This window comes from Pipistrellus hanaki (assembly GCF_964339955.1).
Source record: "Pipistrellus hanaki genome assembly, chromosome: 5".
NCBI lineage: Eukaryota > Metazoa > Chordata > Mammalia > Chiroptera > Vespertilionidae > Pipistrellus > Pipistrellus hanaki.
In genome coordinates, this window is record NC_140507.1 from 4,117,681 (window position 1) to 4,142,550 (window position 24,870).

Below are 24,870 nucleotides of genomic sequence, written 5' to 3' on the forward strand. Positions count from 1 at the left end.
TAACCAGCCCCTCCTCCGAGAGCCTCGTCGGTGGCCGCTTCTTGGGGAAAGAGTCAGTCAGGCCAGGGCCAGGGCGTCTGTTTTTACGAAGATCCTGCCCGTGCCCAGCCCTGAGTGTGAAATGGTGGGCACGCAGTCAATAAGAACGGGGGCTCCCTCACAGCACACACACCCGGGGCCAGAGTGTTCCCAGAAATGGGAGCGAGGCCTGCCCAGCTCAGCCTTCCGACAGCTGGGCCTCCAGCCCATCGAGCCGGAACGGCCCAGGCGCGTCTGTGGGCATTCACGGGGTCCCGCCTGCCCCTGCGGGACGTCCGGATCCCCCTTCTGCAGGCAGGAAACCGAGGCTCGGAGAGGGCAGGTCCCATCCCGAGGCCACACAGCAGGAAATGGCCAAGCTGCAACCCCACCCGGCCAGGTCTGCCTTCTGCCCGAGCTCCCGGCTGCCTTTGGCCTCCTCCTCCTGGTCCTCAGCATCCACGGTCACCAGGGAAACGGGGGGACCCTGGTCCTCAGCATCCACGGTCACCGGGGAAACGGGGGGGCCCTGCTCCTCAGCATCCACGGTCACCGGGGAAACGGGGGGGGGGGCTGGTCCTCAGCATCCACGGTCACCGGAAAAACGGGGGGGTCCTCTGGGGAGACAAAGGCCTGGCTGGCCCGCATCCAAAAACAGGAAGGACCAATGTGCAGGGGGTGGGGTGGGGGTGGGGGTGGAGTGGGGGATGGGAGCAGACAGGATCACAGGGGGTGATGCTGGAGGATGGGCGTCTCGGGGCACCCCAGCCCCACGCCGCAGCTCAGGAGGGTTGTTGGCTAATGAGACTTTGGGGTGATTCACAGAACGGTCACCGGGTCACCGAGGGAGAGCCCAGCCTCCCTTCCCAGCACAGGGAGGCTCTTCCTTGAAGCTGCTCACCTCTCCCACCTGGGAGGCGGGCCCGCAGCACTGAGGCATTGTGGGATGATGTCACCCGTTGGCAATCCTCGGAGGTGACCTCAGCTCCCAGGGCCAGGTGAGCCGGGTGTGGCGCCAGGTGAGCACACCCCGAGGCCCCTGCGGGAGGCGCTCCCAGCCCAGGGGCTGAGGGCTGGGGGGCTGGGGAGGCTGGGAGACCACTCCCTGCCGAGCTCGGCCAGTCTGGTTAGGGAGGCTGCCGCTGGCTGCTCCCGGTGCTCCCGGAGGGCCTGGGCTGTGGGGTGGACGGCAGCCACCTGTGCGGCCGGTGAGGTCAGTGCGGCCGCCTCCGAGCGGGTCCCGGCATCGCCCCGGCTGCTGGCTGCCCGCCGCCCAGCAGCGGTGTCACCCCGGGCCTGCCTGGCAGGCTCCCCTCGCTGCCCGGGCCAAACTGGTTTTCACAGGTGACTTTAAAGCCCGTTTGGGGCGAAAATGAACTTTTTATGGATTCACCGACGTCTGGGGACTCTGGTGGGCCCGGTTCTTCCTGTCCCTGGGGGGCGATGAGAAGACCCCGGGCAGCGACAGGCGGATGTGGGCTCAGCCCCGGCTCTGCCCCTGAGAGGCTGGGGGGCCGGGGACAAGCCGCTCCACCTCTCTGAGCCGGTAAAACAGGTAGAACCTTCTGTGAAGTGTGAACACAGGCCTCGTCAGCCCGGCCGGCGTGGCAGAGCATTGACCTGGGAACCAGGAGGTCACAGGCCCTGGTTGTGGTTCAATCCCCAGTGTGGGGTGTGCAGGGGGCAGCCGGTGAGTGCTTCTCTCTCATCATGGATGTTTCTAACTCTCTCCCTCCCTCTTCCTCTCTGAAATCAATAAAAACATATATATATATATATATATATATATATATGTGTGTGTGTGTGTGTGTGTGTGTGTGTGTATGTGTGTGTGTGTGTGTGTATATATATAAACACATAAAACTGAAACCGGGTTGGCTCAGTGGATAGAGCATCAGCCTGTGGACTCAAAGGTCCCAGGTTCGATTCCGGTCAAGGGCATGTACCTTGGTTGCGGGCACATCCCCAGTGGGGGGGGGAGGGGGGGGTGCAAGAGACAGCTGATTGATGATTCTCTCTCATCGATGTTTCTAACTCTCTATCCCTCTCCCTTCCTCTTTGTAAAAAAAAAAATAAATAAATCAATAAAAAATATTTTTAAAAAAACAAAACCCATAAAGACAGGCAGAATTAATCGATGGTAAAAGAAGTCAGAATAGTGGTGGTGGTGGTGGGGGAGGTGTGCAAGGGGGGAAAGGGAACCTCCCAGCTCATGGAAATGTGCTGTCTGGTCGGGGAGATGGTGACGTGGATGCAGGTGAGACAGACAAAAATGGGCCATGGATTCCGGCTAGTTCCAGCCTGGGTGAGGACTGGCCATACGGCGGCAGGCTGCCCGGGGAAGGGGGTCTGTCACTCACTTCGCTCCGGTGGAGGGCATCATGGTGGGAGTCCAGGCTCTTGGGGTCAAATCCTGCCTCTGCCACCTCCTGGCTGACTGACCTTGGCCCCGGGCTCTGCCTCCACCAGCCTCGGTTTCCCCAGATGTACCACGGGGGCAGCCACAGACGTGGACGACCTCAGTAAACAGCACGTGCTCCCTGAGTGTCCACTGCGTTCACTGCTGTTATAATACCAACGTCGACTGAGTTGGTAACAACAGGTATAGCACCCAGGGCCCTGTGGTGGGGATTAAATGTGCTCACGCGTGGCCCGGCTGGCGTGGCTCAGTGGTTGAGTGCCGAACAATGAACCAGAAGGTCATGGTTTGATTCCCGGTCAAGGGCACGTGCCCAAGTTTCCAGCTTGATCCCCAGAGGGGGGCGTGCAGTTAGGCAGCCAATCCATGATTCTCTCACATCATGGGTGTTTCTCTCTCTCTCTCCCCCTTCCCCTTCCTCTCCGAAATGGGTAAAAAAAATATTTAAAGTAACAAATACATAAAGAAGTGTGCTCATGGGTGTAGGGCACCGAGCACTGCCCTGGTACGTTCCAGGCCCGGTCAATGCCGGCCTCTCTTATAACGAACAGAGGCGACGGCCCCATCCTGGGCTCTCCATGGTGCCACGCTTCCCCAGGCCGGGCCTCATGTCACCCGCAGGACCAGCCCGGGTTCGAAAGGGGTTACTTCTTTCTTTCCACAGGATGAACCCAGACAGCTTGGCCAAGGTCACCCGGTCGGGAAGAGGGAGAGGCGGGATCTGAACCCAGAGCCCAGGGAGCCCAGGGCCATGTCCTTTCCATTGAATGACACCGGGTGGGACAGCAACCAGTGAAAAAGGAGGCGAAAGGTGTCACCATCTCCCTGATAACCGTCAGGTGCTCACCCCCACCCATGGCCCCAATAGCCACAGGGTGTGGAGCTGCTCAGGGATTCCACTCCCTTTGTGCCCCACAGCCCCCCTCTGCCGGCCCCCACCGCTCCCCACGCGCGCAGCGGCCGACTCCCCCACGAGGCGAGACCAGGGCTGAGCCGCCAGCACTCAGAGCCGGGGTTCGCCGACGGGACGCCCGGGGCAGGCGCCCGGCGGCGGAGGGGACGCGGGGGGCGCGGGGGGCACATTCCATGTGGGGGACACCGGACCGCGTCAGGGAGTCTGCGACGGACGGCGTGGGGGGCGACGGGGGTGAGCCCTGGCCATGTAGGGAGAGGAGAGAGGCGCTGGCGAGGGGTGTGTGTGTGGGGGGGCGGGGGGGAGCGTAGGCGGAGTGAAACGGAGGGGCCTTGAGATTCTCGGCTGAGGCGTGAGCCCGATGACATCCACGGAAAACAATTTTATTTGCTTTGAAAGCAGCACTTGAATAGTTCGGATTCCTGCCCCAAGTCCCTGACCGCCGCGCTTCCAAGTGGGTTTAATGGAAACTTACCGGGCAGTGAGGCCCCGAGCACGGGCTGGGGGGGGGCGGGGGGAGGGACACACACACACACACACACACACACACACGCAGGTTACGCAAGCGAGCACGCGAAGTTTGATGCCCTGACCATCCCCGGTGCTGTGAGGCCCCCAAAACCAGCCCATGGCAGACACCCAGTCCTGCCCCACGCCTTCTCCACGGCCGCTGTGCTGGGCCCCTCGGCCCCTCTGCCCCGTCATCGCCAGCCTCCTCCCCTGGCCCCGGCCCTGGGGTGAGCTTAGAGGCATGAACCTGACCCTGCGCTGTGCTGAGAGGCCCGCAGCCTCCCTCCCTGTGGCTCTCCACCGGCCCGGCTCCCAGGCGGGTCTCCGGGCTCCGAGAAGTCAGCTCCTCCTCCCGCTGAGCTGCGGGCCTCCTCGCGCGGGGCCCGCCCGGGGAGCTGCGGGGACACGGTCACGGGAACCTGCCACGTCCCACGGGTGGCGTGGCCTCCTGGAGCTCCAGTGCTCGGCCCCCGCACCTGGAGGGAGCACCCATGTCCCAGCCCACTGTTCCCACCGAGAAGCAGCGGCTGCAGGCGCCCGGGGGGCCACATGCTCGGGGCGGGGAAGGGTGGGAGACAGGCAAGTCCACCACGCCCTAACTCACTGAGTTTCAGCCTCCCGGTGCCTCGGTTTCCCCAGCGGGAAAGTGGGGCTGGCGCGAACAGCAGTGCCCACCTCAAGGGATTTTGTGAGACGGAATGAGCAGCTGATCATCGTAAATCACTGACCTGGGTGGCTGGCAGCGCGTCGCCGACGACAGTGGTCGGCAAACTGTGGCTCGAGAGGCACATGCGGCTCGAGAGCCGCGGTTTGCCGCTCTGTTGACGAATGAGTTTGCCGACCACTGGCCTACGATATACGTTCAGAGCTGGAAATGACGAGGCGTCGTATGATGCTACAAATTGTCAACGGAGAGGTCCAGCTGCTAGTCTCTTATTTATAAATCCTCGTCAGGTTAATAACTAAGAGCAGCCAGAGCCCGGGCCGTCAAAGGCTGGAATGTTCCGTGGCCACATTCTCCGAGGCAGAGGGGCTGGGGCGGGGGATGCCTGCTGCCCTGGAAAGTGGGCCTCCGAGCACCCCGGGGGGCCCTTTCCCAGCATAACCAACGCCCGTCCAGGGGCCGGGCCGGAGTCCACCCTCCCACCCACACACACAGGCCTCTGCTCTCCCCCGGCCGGGCCAGAATAGCGCCTGATGTCACGGATAACCACAGGCCCGGCTCGGAGCGGTGTGGTCCAGCCCGCCGTGACCTCATTTCGGGGGGAGGGGGGGGGCGGCGAGGGAGGGGGCTGACCCACGGTGGGCACACAGCTGCCAGGGCGGGCCGGCCGCTCCGAAAGGGAGAAGCCCTGAGACCCTCCGTTCTCCCGGATCGGCAGGACGCCCCGGGGCCAGGGAGCCTCCGAGGGAGGGGAGACCCCACGGGAGAACCTCTTCCCTGTGGCTCCTCGGCCCGCACCCCTCAGACTCCCTGAGGGCACCTCTGTGCTCGGTTACCCGGCAGCAGGGAGCGAGGGGCCTTAGCGTCCCGGCACCGTCCTGAGTGGAGCTTTGGGCCCAGAGGCCTCTCTGCTTGTCCCCACTCCCCTCCCTCCCCTTCCGGCCGCTCACACGGCGCGTGGAGACGGGCTTGGACCCAGGGCCGGACGCGGGCGCACACTCGATGAATGGCCTCTGGTTTGGATTCCTCTCCAGGACCTGGTGGGACCGGTGCATCCGGGGTGCCCCCAGGAGCCAGGAAGAGGAAGTCAGAGCAGGTCGGGGGGAGGGGGCAGGGCGGTGGGAACAGTGCGCTCTGGGAAGGAGAGAGAGCCCGCCCTGGGTACACAGAGCCGTCCGGGCTTGCTGGAGCCGCCTTCCCCCAGCAGCCCGGCCCGCCTGCTCCGGACGCGAGCTCTGACGTCAGCGCTCACCTGCCGGGACCCCCGCCTCCCTCCCCGCAGCCACCTCGTGAGCCGCCCTCAGATGTCAGCCGGAGGCGAGGGAGGCGAGGGGGCGGTTCTGAACGGAAGGGAGGGAAAAGGAAATGCCTTCACGGGGCACTGGTGTGCCAGGTGCCGAGCGCCTGACAGCGCGTGATGTCACCCGGGGGAACGGAAGGAGGAGGTGCACGGAGATCGGGGTCTGTGCAGCTCAGAACCCGGGAGGAGACGCCCTTGGGGGCTGGTCTCCACCGGACGAGGGGCCCCGGGGGACACGGGGCCCCGGAACACACAGCCGGGCCAGCTGGGCGTGAATGCCGGAGACACACAGCAAAGTGCATTCCGGGGGCACCTGCACCCAACAGTCTTCACTGCTCACGTCACACTCAGATGCAGCTGGGCTCCCGTCCTTTCAGGGAAATACAGTCAAAGCTCCACATACGGGGCTTCACGGGCGCTGTGTGTGTTTGGTGCGAGAGAAACATCGGCGGTGAGAGAATTGCTGATCGGCTGCCTCCTGCACGCCTTCCTAACTGGGGACGGAGCGGCAACTCAGGCAGGTGCCCTGACCGGGAATCTAACTGTGGCCTCCCGGCTCATGGGTCCAGGCTCAACCACGGAGCCACGCCCGCCTGGCTTTGTCCTGTGCCTTTTCCAGCGCTCAGTGAGGACCCCGGGCTACAGAAAGGACGAGGGGGATGGGGGAGGGGCGTGGAGGGCAGGAAGCTACACCCAGAAACAAGGGGAGGCGAGGCCAGCGGGCCTGTGGGCCAGCCCCGCCTGCCTGAGCCTCAGTCTCCCCGCCCGGGGGCTGCGTGCGGCTGAGAGGAGCTCAGGCTCAAACAGCGACAAGGCCCTTCGGGGCCCGAGCAGCTGTGTCCAGCTCCCCACGGTGGCGGAGCGGGAGGCAGAGGAAACCGAGACATCCATGAGCAACAAAGAAAGTTCCAGCGCTGGACGGAGGAGGAGTGGCCAGGGCCTAAGCCCCACGCTGTCTTTCTAGGCTGTAAACGCGGAAACAGAGGCCTGGACGCCTCGAGGCCCTGGCCAGGCCAGGAAGATCCCGGGGCGCATTCCCGCTCCGAGGGGCGTCCCGGAGGCCGAGGCCGTGACTAAGCCCTTCCTTCGGCATCTGTGCTGCACGTGGCCCGAGCCGTTCCCGGGAACCGGGGCCGGACCCGCGGTGCGTCAGCCGCTGCCGGGAAACCCGCGCCGACGCCTCCGCGAGTGTGGGCCTGGGCCTGGGAGCGGGGCAGGGGGCCCCGGGGGCGGGGCTGGGGCCCGGGAGCGGGGCGGGGGCCCGGGGGCTGGGGCCCGGGCCCGGGGGCTGGGGCCCGGGGGCGGGGTAGGGGGCTGGGGGCGGGGTAGGGGGCCTGGGAGCCGGGCGGGAGGCCCGGGCGCGGGGCGGGGGGCCCGGGCGCGGGGCGGGGGGCCCGGGGGCGGGGCGGGGGCCCGCGGAGGGGCCGGCTCCGAGGTCAGCAGCAGCCACACACACACACACACACCCCGAGGGAAGCGGCACCCTTTCTCTGACCCCTCCCAGCACTGGCATCGAATGGCCCCAGATGGGTCAGAGGAGAAGAAGCCCCCCGGCCAACCAGAGGGACAGAAAGAAGGGCCACAGAGCTCTGTCCACCGGGGGACCCGGGAGGCCCCCCAGGACGGGCCGGGATTCCCTTTCCTGCTGGAACGCAGCAGCGTTGCCTTCTGCTCACACTTCGACTCCCCAGAAGACAGAGGAGCGGCCGTGTCCGGGCTGGGAGAGGTCTGGGAGGCCCCGAGGTTTCTCTCGGGTCAGAGCCCCGCCCTCTGAGCCTCCTCCAGGGGGTAACTTACACTTCTGTGGTTATGAATCCGGTGAGCTCCGAGAGGAAGAGGAAGAGGATGAAGAGGCAGCAGCAGACGGAGACTGCAAGAAACCACAGAGACGCACCGTGAGGGCGGAGGGCACACAGGTCGGAGGCCGCACCCCTCCCCCCGCCCCTCCTTCCCCTGCTCCAAAGAGCTGCTCAGAGGGAGCGGGAGAGACCCCCCTGCAAACCCTCAGCCCCTTCCTACTCTTTTTTTTTTTTACATAAAAATATTTTTTCTTTTAGAGAGGAAGAGGGGGGGAGAGAGGGAAACATCAATGATGAGAGAGCATCACCGATCAGCTGCCTCCTACACGCCCCACACTGGAGATCGAGACGGCAACCCGGGCCTGTGCCCTGACCGGGAATCGAACCCTGACCTCCTGGTCCCCAGGTCGATGCTCAGCCACGAAGCCACGCCAGCCAGGGGCCCCTTCCTGCTCTTAATCTCCATAGGAAGCAGCCCCGCTCCCCAAAAGGTGGACCGATACGGCAGATGCCAAGTCTACGGCTCTGGTACGGAGCTGCCCCTCCGGGGTGGACCGACCCCCTCACGGCAGCCCCTCCGAGGGGCAGGCCCAGCTTTCTCCCGCGGAGGCCAGGCGGAAGCACAGGCGGCCACGGGGTCCAGCACGGGGCCTGCCTCTGAGGCGATAACAAAACACGTCTCTGTTGAATGAATGAATGAATGAATGAATGAGTGAGTGAGTGGAAAGCGCGAAGGCTGGACGAGGGCTTTTCAATCCATGTTTGGGCAAGACGCTCGAGCTTCTTCGGAGCCTGACTCAGGGACTGGACGGGAGGAATGTGGTCCCAGGAGAATGCCGGCCAGCGGGGGGACACTGGACCAGAACCGTCCAAGGCCCCACGGCTGCTGAAGGGGAGGGAGGAGGCGACTCGGGCCCGACCCCCGAGGCCCCCACACCCGGCCGGTCTCCCCGTGATTCACAGCGTGGATCACGATGGCGGGAGATGTCTCTGCGTCGGCAGCCCGCTCGGCCTGCGCACCTCCAGGACGAAGCCCGAGCCCATTCACCGGCGTGGCCCCGGTCTTGGCATGGCCCGGCCTGGCCCCAGGGCCCGTTCATAAATATCTGTTCACGGAGCGGCCGCTGAGGGCTGGCCACCCTGCGCGCGGTGACAAGGGCGGCAGAGAGACCGCATCTCGGGGGCCATGTGGCCGCGCCTTCTAAATCCTGCGCCCTCTGACCCCGGCGTTCCCCTTCTGGGAAAGTTACTTTACGGAAGTGACCGTGCCAGGACACGGAGAGGCATGGCCGAGGGCGGCCATGACAGCAATGTCCCGGCACCAGCCATGTCCGCCCGCCGCAGGCCGGTCACACACACGGCGGGCCGCCCAGCTCGCTCAGGAGGACACGGCTGGAGGGAGGAGCGTGGCGGCCTACTGTGTGCTGGGATGGAGGCGTCCGGGGCAAAGCAGTGGGGGAAAGGCGGGGAGATGGTGTGCATGGTGTGCACCTGCCTGTGCTGAAAACCCAGACCTGTGCATAGCCACGCCTCGCTGTGCTTTCAAAACATTCTAGAAGGATCCACGCCGCTGGTAACCCTACTGACCCGGGAGAGCCGGAGAAGAGGGTGGAGCTGTCCGCTGGGGGCAGGGAGGGCGTTGCTGGCCCGGGTCGGTAAAGCAGCTGAGCAGAGAGAAGGCACTGACCCCCTCTCCTCTCACGGCCCCGAGCATCCCCTCCGCGGGGACCAGGCACACACGTCCCGGCTCCAGCGGTCACATACCCGCACAGGCTGCGGGCTCCAGGAGGAAGGTGACCAGCGGAGGGTGTCATCTGTGCACCGAGGACTTAGCACCCTCCCCACTGTCATGGCCACCCTCAGCCGTGCCTCTCTCATTTAAAAAAATAAATAAATAAAACATATATATATATATATTTTTTTTTTTTAATTGATTTTTTTACAGAGAGGAAGGTGGAGGGATAGTTAGAAACATTGATGAGAGAGAATCATCGACCAGCTGCCTCCTGCACACCCCCTACTGGGGATGTGCCCGCAACCAAGGTACATGCCCTTGACCGGAATCACACCTGGGACCTTTCAGTCTGCAGGCCGACGCTCTATCCACTGAGCCAAACCGGTTTTGGCTCTCTCTCTCTCACTTTTTGAAATGTATTTTTATTGATTTCAGAGAGGAAGAGAGAGAATCATGGATCAGCTGCCTGGGGCAGTGACTAGGAGTGATTTCTGGTGTCCCTCCCCGGGAGCCGAGGCCGCCTCCCTCCGGGGCGAGGCTGAGGACAGAGCTGAGACGAGGAACAACAGGAAGGGACTGGCGAGACGCCCGTCACTGCTTCCCACCTCACCTCTGCGTAGCTCTGGCCCAGCGGTTCTGCGCGGGGCGTGGGCACAGAGTGGGATGGGGGAGGGGGAGAGGGAGGGGGAGGGGAAGTGTACTCACTGATGGCCCCGGTGTACGTCGGCTGCGTGAGGTCCTTGGGCACCTTCCTGTAGATGTCAAACCTGCGGAGAGCAAAGGGGACGGTGAGACGGGCACGGAGGGCTGGCTGGGGCGGCAGGGGCCGTGGTGTGGCTGGCGTGCCCCATAGCTCGGCTAACCTCGGCCCTCCCAGGACAGCTCCCCCAGAGCCTGCGGGACACCCCTTGGATGGGCCCGGGCCCCCACACTGCCCTTACCCGTCTCACTTCCTCAGGACGCCTGCTGAGAGGACCTCGACCCACATTTGGCTATGTTTCTTTTTAAAATATATATATATATATATATATATTTTAATTGATTTCAGAGAGGAAGAGAGAGGGAGAGAGATAGAAACATCCATGATGGGAGAGAATCACTGACTGGCTGCCTCCTGCAGGACCCCAGACTGGGGGTTGAGCCGGCCACCCGGGCATGTGCCGTGACCGGGAATCGAACCAGGACCTTCCAGGTGACAGGGGTTAACGCTCAGCCACCGAGCCACGCTGGCCGGGCCGGCTGTGTTTCCCCATCAGAATGTCGCCTCCTGAGGGCAGGGGCCTGGCGCAGAGTAGGCACGCAACAGGAGTGAGCTGAGCCCGAGGGCTTCTCCGCCGTTAGGGAGCAGGATGCTATGGCGTCACCTCTCCCCCTCACCCTCCAGTTCCCACCCCCGGCTTCCATGGCCCTGTGCCCGCTCCTTATAGATGCTTCTTCGTTGTTACTCCTCACCCGAGGGTATTTTTCCTCTGATTTTTAGAGAGCATGGAAGGGCAGGGGACAAAGAGAGACAGAGAGACATCAATGTGAGAGAGACACATCGATTGGTTGCCTCCCACATACGCCCCAACCAGGGCCAGGGATCGAGCCTGCAACAGAGGTACATGCCCTTGATCAGACTCAGGGTCAATGCTCTATCCACTGAGCCACACCGGCTAGGACCTTAGGAATTCTTCTTCAGCCCGACATAAACATAAACCCTGCCCGGGACCCGGCCTGGCCTCAGCTCGGCGTTGGCTGTTTCCTGGGTTTCTTTCTCGGGGATCCCATCAGCGTGGACAGGGGTTGTGGGCGGAAGGGTCTGGGGTTTGGGCCTCAGACAGGCGTCTTGGGTTTAGATCTGGCCAGCTGTGGAAGACAGAAGGCCCTGCGTCAGCCTGCCCCGGGTTCAAATCCCGGCTGGTCTTCTTCCTCGCTGTGTGACTTCAGCCAAGTAACTTCCTCTCTCTGAGCCTCCGCTTCCTCGTCTGTAACAATGGGGCTCCTATGACCACACCCGCCAGGGGAGGGACACCCGTGCCTGGCAGATCTGACACCGAGCATCCGCCATGGCTTACAAGCCTTGCGTAAGATCTGATCCTCGCCTCCTGCGTGCTCGCTCGAACAGCACGTGAACCCGGCGTCCTAAGACCTCGAAGGAGAAACAGTTCCTGCCGGCCGCCAAGTTAAAAGGCTCCACTTTCCTCCCTCCCTGCTCAGCCGGTGCCAGGGCCCCTGGGGGCACCAGAAACCGGGGCTGGGAGTGTGTGGGAGGGGTGGGGACCCTGTGACTCAGCCACCCACACCTGCCCACCTCCCTTACTCTGACAAGGTCCGCCCCTTTCCCGTGAGAGGCACGTGAGAGGTAAGAGCAGGCGCTGCAGAGTCTGCCTGCCGGGGTGCCAACGTGACTTGGCTGCTGGGTGACACGGGCCACGTCCCTGACTTAACCTCCCTGTGCCTCAGTCCCGCCATCTGTGAAATGGGGGAACAATCCTACATGGATACCAAGCAATGAGTCCATCAGAAGTCTGAGGAGGAGCGGGGCACGGACGACAGGGACATGGACGCCCCTCCCAAGTCCCCCCCCACGAATCCTCCTGAGCTACCAGAGGAGAAAGGGGAACTCGGCGGCGGAGAGCCTTGGCAGACATCACAGCCGCCACGTGACCGGGCGTCACCAGCAGGGGACACGTCACAGCCCCCACACCATCACGCCGGCGGAGAGCTTGCTCCCAGCGCACCACCTCGCGAGAACCGTGGGGAAACACCAGCACATCCCCACGGAGGGGCAGGTGGCAAAGCCGGGCCAGCACGTGTCCACACAGCGAGGCCACGAAGGCAAGCGGAGACAAAGGCGCCCTCCGAGACGGGAGGAGGCGGAAGGGACGGGACGGCCCAGTCACGGGGGCCGTGTCCCGAATGGGGAAAGGGGCGTCGGGTGGGATCTGAATTAGAAACTAGAGGCATCTGAACCTGAAGAGCTGGCTTGGCAAACGTTTTGTTTTTGTTTTTTAAATATATTTTATTATTTTTTTTTATAGAGAGCTAGAAACATCGATGAGAGAGAAACACTGACCAGCTGCCTCCTGCACACACCCACTGGGGATGTGCCCACAACCAAGGTACATGCCCTTGACCGGAGTCGAACCCGGGACCCTTCAGTCCGCAGGCCGACGCTCTATCCACTGAGCCAAACCGATTTCGGCTGGCTTGGCAAATGTCTGCGGAGTGTCCTTGGTGTCCGGTAGGGTATGTCTTTGTTGGAAGTGGGAGGGGAGGGAGGCTGGGTGAACAAAGGTCAAGGAGAGGAGGTTAGCCTTGGACCAAACTCCCGGAGGCAAGAGCAAAGGGGTGTGCTCCGGACAGAGCGAGGGGGGCGGCTCTGGCACCAGGCTCTTTCACAAATTCACTGTATTTGACTTGAATGTTCACAGTAACCCTGGCAGCAACTTGCTCCAAGTCCCCAAGCCCACGGCTAGCAAAGGCAGGATTCAAACCCAAGCCCAAGCCCAGAGACCACGGTCCTTCCACTCCCCTGAGCCTGTGGGGATCCGCTGAGAGCTCACCTGCTGGTAAACTGAAGCCTTCAGGCTTCGTGTACTTGCTTTTCCACAGATGCTGCCTCGGAGCAAGTGGGAGCCCCCGGGCAGGCAGCAGCCAGTTCAAAATACATGAGTTCACTCAACAGATCTTCACGGAGTACCCGCTGGCGTGGGAAAACCAAAGAGGGCCAGGTGGCCACGGCCCCTGCCCCCGTGAAGCTGCCCGTCTACCAGTGGCGTGGGCCACCTGGACAGAATGCTCTCGAATTAACGCTCCCCTTCCCACGCTACAACATCCGCGCTGGGGAGAGGGGGCGGGGCAGAGGGAGAGCTGAAAAAGACCCTGGGTTCAGAGCTGACCACAAGCCAAGTGAGTCAGCAGTAAAGGCCACTGAGAAAACGGGCCACAGGGGAGACGGTGAGAACCCAGGCATGTGACCAACGGGGAAGTGAGCGGCCGTCCCTCTGGCCCGCATTAGTCAGCCCCTCACGGCGGTGAGGCAGCGATGAGAGAGCGGTGGCCACTCGCGGTCAGAGAATGTGGAAGAAAGGGCAGGGAGAGTGGGGGAGGGGAAAGGGTGCTGACTGCACAGCTAGGGTGTGCCCGGCTCACACAGGGCCAGCGGTCGGCAAACTCATTAGCCAGCAGAGCCAAACATCGACAGGACAACGACTGGCATTTCTTTCGAGAGCCGAAAACCGAATTCTGCGCATGGGCCACGAAGTTTCAATCGCTTGTACGTGTGCGCCCGCACGTGGTGTTTTGTGGGAGAGCCACCCTCAAGGGGCCAAAGAGCCGCACGTGGCTCTCGAGCCGCAGTTTGCCAACCACTGCGCTAGGCCCCTGACCAGCTCCTTCTCATCCAATGATCTCGGCCAATCTACCAGTGAGGGGCCGTTAACCCATTTCACAGGTTAGGCCCAGAGGGGCTGGTGGCTCAGCTGTAAAGTGTCACAGGGGCCTCCCGCCTTCCACGCCCTCCGCCGCCAGGCCTAGAAGGCTGAGGCCACGGTGGCCACACCCATTCATTTTCCAGATGAGAAAGCCGGAGCCCCAAGGAGGGGGGTGAGTGACTGTCCAGGTCAAGGTGTAATTCAACTCAGAGTATTTCAAATGAAAATCAGCCAAAACCGGTTTGGCTCAGTGGATAGAGCGTCGGTCTGCGGACTGAAAGGTCCCGGGTTCGATTCTGGTCAAGGGCATGTACCTTGGTTGTGGGCACATCCCCAGTGGGGGGTATGCAAGAGGCAGCTGATCAATGATTCTCTCTCATCGATGTTTCTAACTCTCTATCCCTCTCTCTTCCTCTCTGTAAAAAAATCAATAAAATATAAAAAAAAATAATAATAATAAAAAATAAAATAAAACGAAAACCAGCCAGCAAAAAGCTAGGGACGGACACACGGGGCCTCTCTCACGCTCCCAAGGCCACACGCCGGCACGAGGTTGTCCCCAAGGCAACGCGTGGCAACGTCCGGAGACGTTTTGGGGGTCACGCTGGGGGGAGCTACTGGTACCCAGCAGGAGGGCAGGGGTGCTCAGAACCGCCCCTCAGCACACAGGACAGCTCCCACCACAAAGGATGAGGGGCGTGAAGTGTCCCACTATGGCGGGAGGCCCTTTCGCCTGCAGTGCAGACCTTTCTGTGCGGGAAGCGCGTGGCCCGCGGAGCCTGTGCTCCTGCCTAAGCCGGGGCTCCGGCCTTCACTGCCCCCAGGGAGCTGAGAGCCGGGAGGAAGCCGTCCGCTTCTCTCCCTTTGGCTCGGTGCTGAGCGGGCAGAACCCACTGGGAAGAACCCGGCCAAGGTCCCAGCAGGGGGAGCGAAGTTGATCTGCATTTGTGACGCGCTCCGGGGGTCCAGCGGGTCCAGGGGTGGCTGGTTTAATCTAAAGGGTGTTGAGCCCAGCCGAAACCGGTGTGGCTCAGTGGACAGAGCGGCGGCCTACGGACTGAAAGGTCCCGGGTTCGATTCCGGTCAGGGGTATGTACATTGGTTGTGGGTACATCCCTGGTACGGGTGTGCAGGAGGCAGCTGGTCGATGTTTCTCTCTCATCGATGTTTCTAACTCTCTATCCCTCTCCCTTCCTCTCTGTAAAAAAATCAATAAAATACATTTTTTTAAAAAGGGTGCTGAGCCCAGCCACGTGTGGCTTGGTGCTTGAGCACATCAACCTACGGACCAGGGGGTCCCAGTTCGATTCCTGATCAAACCTTGGCCCCCCCAGCAGGGAGCGTGCGGGAGACAGCCAATCAATCATTCTTTCTCATCACTGATGCTTCTATCGTTCTCTCCCTTCCTCTCTGGAACCGATTAAAATTACATCTACCCTGTTTCCCCGAAAATAAGACAGTGTCTTATATTAATTTTTTCTCCAGAAGTTGCGCTAGGTCTTATTTTCGGAGGATGTCTTATTTTCGGGGAAACACGGTATTTATCTTTACAAGATGCTGAACCAGCGCCTCTAACGCTGTTGTTCTTTAGGATAAAACGCACATCCGCCCCGGGAGGCAGAGAGCACACAGGCAGACTTCAGAGGCCTGCGCCCCGGACCGCAGGCCCCTGCAGGGCGAGGAGGCAGCCGGGCCTCCCTAAGCAAACAGGCAGAGGGACCCACTACGGGAGCGGGAACGTCTGACTAACGGCCTCTGTCATCGCTTTTCATAGCAGAACGCCTCAGCTCTGCTATTTTAACTCCTGCTGCGGCCCGCTCCCTCCACTCCGCACACCACTCCCGGCCCCCTCTGTGGCTCGCCGTGTGTGGGCGGCGGCCAGGCCGCGTGTGATGTCACCGTTTCCAGGCCTTCGTGACATGAGACGCCATTCAGGAGCAAGTCACTGGAAGGGGTGGGTCATTCGGCCCAAAAATAGCCAGCGAGGGTTTTCGTTGGCACGTGGGCCGGGTCGGCCCTCGAAGCCCTGTGCCAGGGGGGTTAGGTGAAAAGCGTGCTTGTTGGTTCACTCCTTCGCTTCCTCCACCTTCCTGAGAACCACTGGTGTGCATGTGTGTGTACACGTGTGTGCATGTGTGCATGCCAGAGTGCCCACAGAAGTCATTGAACGCCCCGGAGCTGAGCCCTGTGGGCACCGTTTCTTTTTTTTTAATATTTCTTATTGATTTCAGAGAGGAAAGGAGAGGGAGAGAGAGAGGGCGAAACATCAATGATGAGAGAGAATCATTCATCGGCTGCCTCTAGCACATCCCTACTGGGGATCAAGCCCGAAACCCAGGCATGTGCCCTTGGCTGGAATCAAACCTGGGACCCTTCAGCCTGTGAGGCAACGCTCTATGCACTGAGCCAAACCTGCTAGGACAAGGCACCGGTTCTCGTGAGCCCTAGAATCGCTCTCACGCCATTCCGCACCCTGGCCTTGACGTTCAAACAGCTGACATGAGCTCACCCTTCTCCTCCCCGTTAGAAGGAAGGGCACAAACGTGTCTCGTCTCCAGCCTGGATGAGGGAGCTCTGGGGGAGCCACGTTAGTGACAACAGCCACCATCCTCGCCTTTCCCTCCCCGAGATGCAGGATTAGGGTTCAGGCTCCTGCTCCAGGGCGCCCCTGTCTAACCTCTGCGCACTGGCCCGCCCGGGATGGGGGACAGGTCCTCCCCCAACCTTTCCCAAAATTCGGGACTTTTGTAAAACGCCGCAGGACGCGGGACAAATTGTTGAAAAGCGGGACGTCTGGTCACCTTACATTTCACTGAAGATTTATCGATGGCAAATAACCCCATGACGTGGTGCTAATAACATCAGGGTCATCGGGGAAATGCCAATTAAAACCGCAAGGAGGTACCACTCTGCGCCAGCGATTCCCAAACGGTGTGCCAGGCCTGGCGTGCCTCAATAACGTTTAAAACTTGCCATACCTGACTCTTTAGGCGGGCACCGGCCTCCTTTCCCTAGACTGTCAAACAAACGACCACAGCCAGAACAACAACAGCCGTGCGGCGTGCATGGATCGAAAAGATGCCTACTGTTTTGTCGGATGGACAAGAACACGTGTTTTCCGGTGTGCTGCGGCAGTGCAGTAATTAGTGTGTGTGCCAGGGGAGGGAGGGGGTGGGCATCCCTGCTCCGGACTCAGCAGAACGGCTGGCCGCACAGAGTGGGCGCACCCAGTGCTGGTGGGGGAGGAGCCGCGGGCGCGCTCGGACATCGCTGGCGGGAGAGGAAAGCTGCCTGACCACTAGGGGGAGGGAGTGAACCCTGTGCCCAGGGTACAATCCGCCACTCCGCCCCGGAGAACTGCACGCGGCCCTAGCCGGTGTGGCTCAGCGGACAGAGCATCAGCCTGCACACGGAAGGGTCCCGGGTTCAATTCCCTTCAGGGGCAGATACCTCCCCAGTTGCAGGGTCCTCCCCAGTCTGGGCCCTGGTGGGAGCTCCTGCAGGAGGCACCCAATCGGTGTGTTTCTCTCACATGGATGTTTCTCTCTGTCCTTCCCTCTCTTATCCCCTCTCTCTAAAAATCAACGGAAAAGTATCATCAGCCCTAGCTGCTTTAGCTCGGTGGATAGAGCATCGGCCTGCGGACTGAAGGGTCCCAGGTTCGATTCCACTCAAGGGCACATGCCTGGGTTATGGGCTTGATCCCCAGTAGGGGGCTTGCAGGAGGCAGCAGATCAACGATTCTTTCTCATCATTGATGTTTCTATCTTTCTCTCCCTCTCCCTTCCTCTTTAAAACCAATAAAAATACTTAAAAAAAAAAAAAGAAAGAAAAGTATCCAGATGAAGATTAAAATAAATAAATGCGTGCGCGCACACACACACACACACACACACACGTGAATATTCATGGAAAGAACCCAAATGTCCACCCACGGGCGAAGGGACGGCCGATGACAGCGCAGCCCCACGATGGACCGCTGCTCAGCCACCCAAAGCAGTGGGTGCTGGCAGGAGCCACATTGTGGGCGATTCTCAAAATAGGAATGCTGAAGGGGAGACAAACGTGGGCATCTTCGGTATGATTCCACCTCTAGAACATCCTCAAAGCACAAACTAACTAGAGCGACAGCAGCCCCCCGGTTGCCTGGAGACGGAGGGAGGGAGGGAGGGGCAGGAGGAAAGCCCGGGAGGTGAGGGAGAGGACACGGTCGCTCTCATTGGCTGCGATGGCGGTCTCAGGGGTGCACACGCCTGTCAGGTTTCTCCAAGCGGACACCTTACGGGCGTGCAGTTCATGTTATGTCAGTTGGTCCTCGGTGAACTGTTGGGGGGGATGTAATTGAGAGCCATTGCTGAACACCGCACATCCACTGACCTCCAGCCCTCCACCCCAGTGCCTCCCGCCCCCTGCTCCCACCGTGGCCCCTGCCCTCGCCGGTCTGCCTGGAACGCTATTTCCCCGGGTATCTGTGTGCCGGCTGCCTCCCCTCCCTGGGGTCTACGTTCCGATGCCACCTCCTCAGAGAGCCCGTCAGAGTCCAGGCGGAAACCGGTGCGGTTCGCAGGCCCCAGGGCCCAATGCAGAGTAAGCCGGACCGGAGTGGGGGTGGGAAGGCAGGAAAGCACGGCCGAGGAGATGCTGCTGCAGCTGCCGGAACCGCTAAGGCAGAGGCCCTGCGTTTCCTTCCAACTTCAAATAACGGATTTCCCCACACGTTCAACGAGTGCCTGCCTGAGTTCACAGAGGGGCAGGGAGGGGACTGGCATCCCCTGGGCTCCTACCCGCTGGGCCAAGCACCACCTCCACCCTGGACTGCCCCCTCTGCCTCCGCCCTGCCGGCCATCAGGTGCCGGCTACAAAGGAGGAAACCGGACTCGGAGAGGCTGGACCACGTGCCCGAGCTCACAGCCGGCGAGAGGCAGAATCAGCGTTGGAACACTGGTCAGCCTCACCTGGAGGCCAACCTCCATGCTGACCCTCTGCAGCCGCCCCCCAGCTCCACGCTGGGCCCTGGGGGCCTTGACTGTCCCTGCTCCCAGCTGCCCTCCTGTGCCCGCGTAGGGCCTGGTGCGGCCGCGTGGGCACCCGGTGAGCGAGAGGAGGGAGGGTCCCCCCTGCGGTGGGTGCCCCCCAGGCCCTGGCAGAGGGCAGCTGGACAGCGCCCCCTCCCCCGCAGCCACCTCCACACCAATGACGAGCCCTCCGTCCTGAGAATGGAAAGCTGTCCGTGGTGCCGGGCTTGGCGGGGCATCAGGCTTCTCGTCACGGCCGCGGGGAGCACGGCTGCAGGACGGCGAGGGCCCCACCGTGTTTCCAAATCGCTGGCCCCGGGCCACGGCCGCGGCCCCGCAGCGGACACAACATCCGCGCGGACGCTATAAATGGAAATGTATTCTTAGAGGGGCAGATGATGGCGGGCGGGGAGGGAGTGGGGGGGTCAGCAGGGACCCATCACCGGATAAAAATACAGACGTCATTTAAATGCTGAGCGGCAGGAGCTATTCGGGGACTGGCTCCTCATGCCCGTGGCTCCCCGCCAGGGCACGGCCTTGGACAGACCTGAAAGGCAGGAGCTACGGGGGTGGGCGTTTTAAGTCCAGGAGGAGAGCGGGGGGTGGGGGTGGGGTGGTAGGCATGCCCCTACAGCTGGGGAAGGAGCTGCCTTTTGGGGGCGCGCACAGATCCCTTGGCCTCCACCCACCACTGCCCACGGGGTTCAAGTCCACTCGGCAGTGAGACCACCCTCTGGACAACAGTCTCGCCGCCCTGCAGAGTGAAGGCGGAGTCTTGGCGAGGGCCGGGGTGGGGGCCAAGGCGGGGCCTGGGTGTGGGAGCGGGCAGGGCAAGGCCAGTGCGATGGAGGGAAGCTGGGGAGGGCCCGGTGAGGAGGGGAAGGGGACAGTTACTGAGCCAGCTCTGCCCCTGCGGTGTCACCATCCCCTCGGCCACCCGGCACAGACACCATGATCACCCTCGTTTCTGCAGGAAGAGACACCGGGGCGAGGAGCCTGCGGGAGACGGGACCCTGAGGCCCAGGCTGAGACGCCGAGTCTAGAAAGACAAGCAGCAGCGAGGCTGGGCAGAGGGCGGGCGGTGTCGGGGGCACAGTGACCGCCCCTGCTCAGGGTCACGGCTCCCGCGCTCAAGGTCACGCGGTCGGCACGTGGCAGGGCGGCGGTGTGCTCCCTCCGGGCCGAGCAGGGAGCTGCCAGGCTGCGCTGGGGCCAGCTGTGTGTGCGCTTCAGAAAGTGAGGGCCCTGGCCGATTCAGCTCAGTGGTTAGAGCGTCGGCCTGTGGACGGAAGGGTCCCAGGTTCGATTCCGGTCAAGGGCATGTACCTTGGTTGCAGGCACATTCCCGCCGCCACTCATCACTGATATTCCTATCTCTTCCTCTCCCTTCCTCTCTGAAATCAATAAAAATATATATTTTAAAAAAAGAAGAAGAAACGCGCACACGGAAAGATGAAAATATAAAGCCAATTCACCAGGGAGTCATCACTCAAAGATTCCAGAAAGCACCGGGCATCCCGAATAACCGAGGGCGCCCGGGCCCTGACCACCTGCGCTCTCACCCAATGGGAGACACCGGGCGAGGCCGGAAATGACGGCCCTGGGCCAGGGGCAGCCTGTGGCAATCTGGAGGGTCCGGAGCCCACCTAATGGGGGTGAAAGCCCCCCCGATGACCACGGCTGGGACAAGGAGCCCTCAGGTGGCCGGATCCGTGAAAACCAGAAGCCTGGGGTCTTCTGGGAAATCACCGCCTTAAAAATGATAGCAGCTAGTTTTTGTTTAAATAAAACCATATGCAAATCAAAGAAAACACTTCTGGGGCCCAGATCCCGCCCGGAAGGCTGACCCCGGGCTCAGTGTGTGTGCGCGTGGGGACGGAGCAGCAATGGGAACGGGGGCGGGAAGAGGGGGGCTTCCCGGGCGTTCTCAAGGCTGCTTCAGTCCGGGCCCATTTTTTCGGCAGAAAAACTGAGGTCCAGGAAGCCGCACCAGATTTCCTAGCATCGAGAGAGAAAGCTATCCGAGGGCCAGCTGGGCCCTCCCCGTGGCACCCAGGTGCCCTGACATGGGGCTCTGGGAGCTGAGAGCCAGCCCGGAGCCAGGCATGCAGGTCACCGAGACACGGGTCTACAGGGCAGTGCCTTTTACCCACAGCCCCTCAGGAATAGCATCAAGGGGTCTGAGCCCCGGGGGGCCCTCTGGGGGTGCTGTCCAGGGCGCACCCCTGCCCCGGAGAGGGCCTGGCATTGGCCGAGGGGCCTGGCACCCGATGGAGCCTGGGCCCGCCCTCCTCCCTCCTCCCTCCTCCCTCCTCCCTCCCACTCCGTGAGTCACGCCTGGCTCTGGGCCTCAGCGCGCCGGCTGCAGAGTCTTCAGTTTTTCTTGGCTCCCGAGCAAAATGTAATTTTCCAAAGCACATAGATTCCAGCGGGGCCTGGTGGTGCAATGCTCTGGCAGCGGCCGGGCCGGCCTGAGCACACGCTGTCCCGAGGGGGGGGGGGGGCACCAAAGAATGTGGTTATCGCCTCCCTCTCCGCCTCCTTCCTGCTCCTCCCCCTGGCAGAGCCCCCGGTGGGTGTGCCGGCCACCCACCCCCTCGGCCTCCCCTGGCCACCTCACTGCAGCCACTGCCGCCCCCGACGCCCCCACCGAGCCCAGTCCTGGACGGATGGGACGTCAAACCGCGCCTGCCAGCCGGACAAGAGGGGCCCCAGAAACCCCGCCGGGAAGCCCCCTAGTCTGCAGATGACGCCCCTTCACATTGCTGGGGTTGTGGGAGCAGCACGGCCCAGGGGGTCAGGCCGGTGGGGGCCCAGGCGCCCCGTACACTGTGTACCTGCCTGGCTTTTTTAAAAACAGGTTTTTGATGGGCGCCGTTTAGAGTCACAGCAAAATGAAGTGGAAGGTACACAGATCTTCCCCACAGGCCGAGCCTCCCCCACCAGACGGGCCATCTGCTCCCGCGGGTGACCCCAGAGTGGCATCGCTGTCACCGGAGCCCACAGCTGGCCTTGGGCTCACGCCGGGAGCTGCACGTTCTCGGGGTTCGGGCAGAGGTGCAGTGACAGGCGCCCGCCCTCACAGAACCACACGGAGCCGTTCCACCCCCTCCACATCCCTGTGCGCGGCCCCCGCGCCTGCCAGCCCTCACCGAGCCCCCTCGCTGTCGCCACGGTTCTGCCTTTCCCAGAATGCCGTGCACAGACACCACGTGGGATGGGGCCCTCTCAGACCGCTTCCTTCGCTCGGTGAGATGCATGTGAATTTCCCCCGGGTCTGCCCAGGGCCTGGGGCCATCACTGCCTGTGAGCACCGAGAACATTCCAGCCTCCGGCTGGCCCACAGCGCCTGGCGCCCCGCCGCCGCCCCCGTGTGGACCGCAGGCTCTGCCTCCCCCGCCTCGCTGCCTCCTGGGGCCGGGCTCTCCCCCGAGCCTCCGTGTCTCTCACGTGTGAAGCGGGGATGAAAGGACCGCTGGCCTCCGGGGAGGGAGGGTTACACGCGAAGCACATGGAAGGCGTTGGTTACAGCTCTCCGCACGGAGCCGGCGGGCGGCAGACGGGGCTGCAGTCACCGTCTGTCACCGGGTCGGCGGCTGCCGTTACACGGATGGCTCTGCCTTCTCTCCGCAAAGCAGCACGGAGGGAAGCGGAGACACGCCAGGCCCTGGGCTCACACGGGCTGGGCTTCAGATCCTGACCATGCGGAGGCACCTGGCTAGACCTCCCTGGAGCCTCAGTTTACTCATCTGTAAAATGGGGGTGGGCGGAATGACATGTCCCTCCTGGCGTGATTCTGAGAAACAAATGCGATCACTGGCTGGTGGTGGGACTCCGCCACCAGCCCTTCTACGTGGAGGATGCAGGGGCCAGCGGGGTGTGTGGGGGGAGGGGGGCGGCCTGTGGCTGCGCCAGCAAGGAGGGTGGCTTCCAAGCAGAGTGAGTGCGGGGACAGGCGAGGGCCGTCCTGCCGGCCAGGACACGGCCAGGACACGGCAGAGGACGGGGACTGTGACACCTCTGCAGCCGGCCAGGCCTGGCCCGCCGTGGTCCTGGTGTCAAATGACAGCGGGGCTGGGAGGCGGAGGCAGCGGCCAAGGCCAGTCAGCACTGTTCCCGGGGCCTCCAAGGTGAGCGGCAGGGACATAGGAAATGTCAGGGCACTCGGGGAGGCCACCAGCAAGGCCGTCCGTGGACCTGCTGGGCCTCGCCCTGACGCCCGCGCTCTCCAGGACAACAACCTTGGTCTTCGGGGTCCACCCTCCGGGAGGCCCACCTGAACCCCGAAAGGTCTGGTAGTGTCACATGCTCACTGTGCAGTGACCCCGGGAGGGAGGGACTATCCTGGTCCCCGGTTTCCGGAGGAGGAAGTTCAAGGTCACTGCCAGGGAGCATGGAAGCCGGGCCTCCTATCCTTGGCTCTCAGATTCCCCATCCCCTGAGCCAAGCGTAGGGCCTGCAGAGACGCCACTCCCTGACCGCTTCCCACGGCTCTGCCTCCGCATTGTTGCCCACTCATTCATTCATTCATTCATTCATTCACTACGCACAGATCCCACCGACATAACCAGCACCTCCTCTGTTCTGGACGCTGGACTGGGCCCCCGAGACACAGTGTAAGCCAGACCAAGGCAGCCCCTGCCTGTCTGAAGCTGGAATCAAGGACACGGCTACACACGTGTGGTCATCGCAGGAAAGGGGCGACAGGAAGCAAAGGCACGGCGCCTGCCCTCTGTCACAACGGAGGCTGGCGAGGGTGTGGGTCCCAGGCCCGGAGCTGGCCTTCTGGGTGTGAGTCCCGGCTCCTCACTGGCTAGCTGTGTGTGGCCTCAGGGGATTCACTTCGCTGGCCCACGCCGCAGCGTCCCGGCCGGGCTGCTCTGCGGGGTCCAGGTGTGACTACAGGGAAAGTGTTTGTGTAGCCCAGTGGTCGGCAAACTCATGAGCCATCAGAGCCAAATATCAACAGGACAACGATGGACATTTCTTCGGAGAGCCACATTTTTTAAACGTAAACTTCTTCTAACGCCACTTCTTCAACACAGACTGGCCCAGGCCGTGGTGTTTTGTGGGAGAGCCACACTCAAGGGGCCAAAGAGCCAACTGTGGCTTGCGAGCCGCGGTTTGCCGACCGTGGGTTTAGCACAGCGCGGGGCCCCGGGGGTGAGCCCTCACCATCCGGCTGTTACTACGAGGCTGCAGGGAGCAAGGTCCAGGGGCCACACATGTGTCCTCCCCACATCCCTCTGAGGCTGGCTGGGCAGAGGTGGCACCAGCGGAGCCAGGAACCTGGGTCAGAATGAGGGGCACCCTGAGCTCCCTGTAAGCCAAGATGCTTCAGGGGCCTCAGGGACCCCGGGTTCCAGCTGCTTCACACAGTCCTCTCATCCGGGATCATCTCCTCTGATCACCCCCCCTCCAGCCCCGGCCCTCACCCCCGCTCCCCGGCCTCCACCCCCGCTCAGCTCTCTTCCTGCCTCGCCCGCCTGGCCTTTCCTTCTGGATTCCGTTCCAACTCTCTTGACCTCAATAGCTCAGAGCTGAGGTTCTGAATTCCAGAAAGCCTTGGAACATTACAAAAAAACTTTTTTTAAAAAAAATCTGGGCTCAGTAATACATACACACACACACACACACACACACACACTCACTCCAAGTAAGGGTCCATTGAGAAAGCATACAGCCCTCGCCTCCTGTCCCCCGGGAGGGCCGGGGGCTCTGCAGTGGCCTTGGGCACAAGGATGTAGGCAGTGGTGGGCAAACTCATTAGTCAGCAGAGCCAAACATCAACAGGACAGCGACTGACATCTCTTTGCAGAGCCACGTTTTTTAAACGTAAACGTCTTCTAACGCCACTTCTTCAACATGGACTGGCCCAGGCCGTGGTGTTTTGTGGAAGAGCCACACTCAAGGGGCCAAAGAGCCCCCTGTGGCCCTCGAGCCGCGGTTTGCCGACCACGGGTTTAGGTGGAACAAACGGCAGAGGGCAGGCAGGGAGGGAGATCCGCTGCCCCACCTCCAGGATTCTCGAGAACGAGCTCGGGACCGAGTGGCCTGAGGTGCTGGCAGGCGGTTTATC

At 62.1% G+C, this 24,870-nt stretch overlaps 1 protein-coding gene across 1 annotated transcript in view; it reads right to left on the reverse strand.

Moving 5' to 3' along the window:
- The window catches only part of ERGIC1 (endoplasmic reticulum-golgi intermediate compartment 1), a 74,254-nt gene that overhangs the window by 29,819 nt on the left and 19,565 nt on the right, over nt 1-24,870 (reverse strand). The window contains exons 2-3 of the mRNA XM_084886208.1: nt 10,064-10,125; nt 7,622-7,694 (exon numbers count right to left, since the gene is read on the reverse strand). Of these exons, the coding sequence (XP_084742334.1) occupies nt 7,622-7,694; nt 10,064-10,125 (135 nt within the window). The remainder of the gene's footprint in view (nt 1-7,621; nt 7,695-10,063; nt 10,126-24,870) is intronic.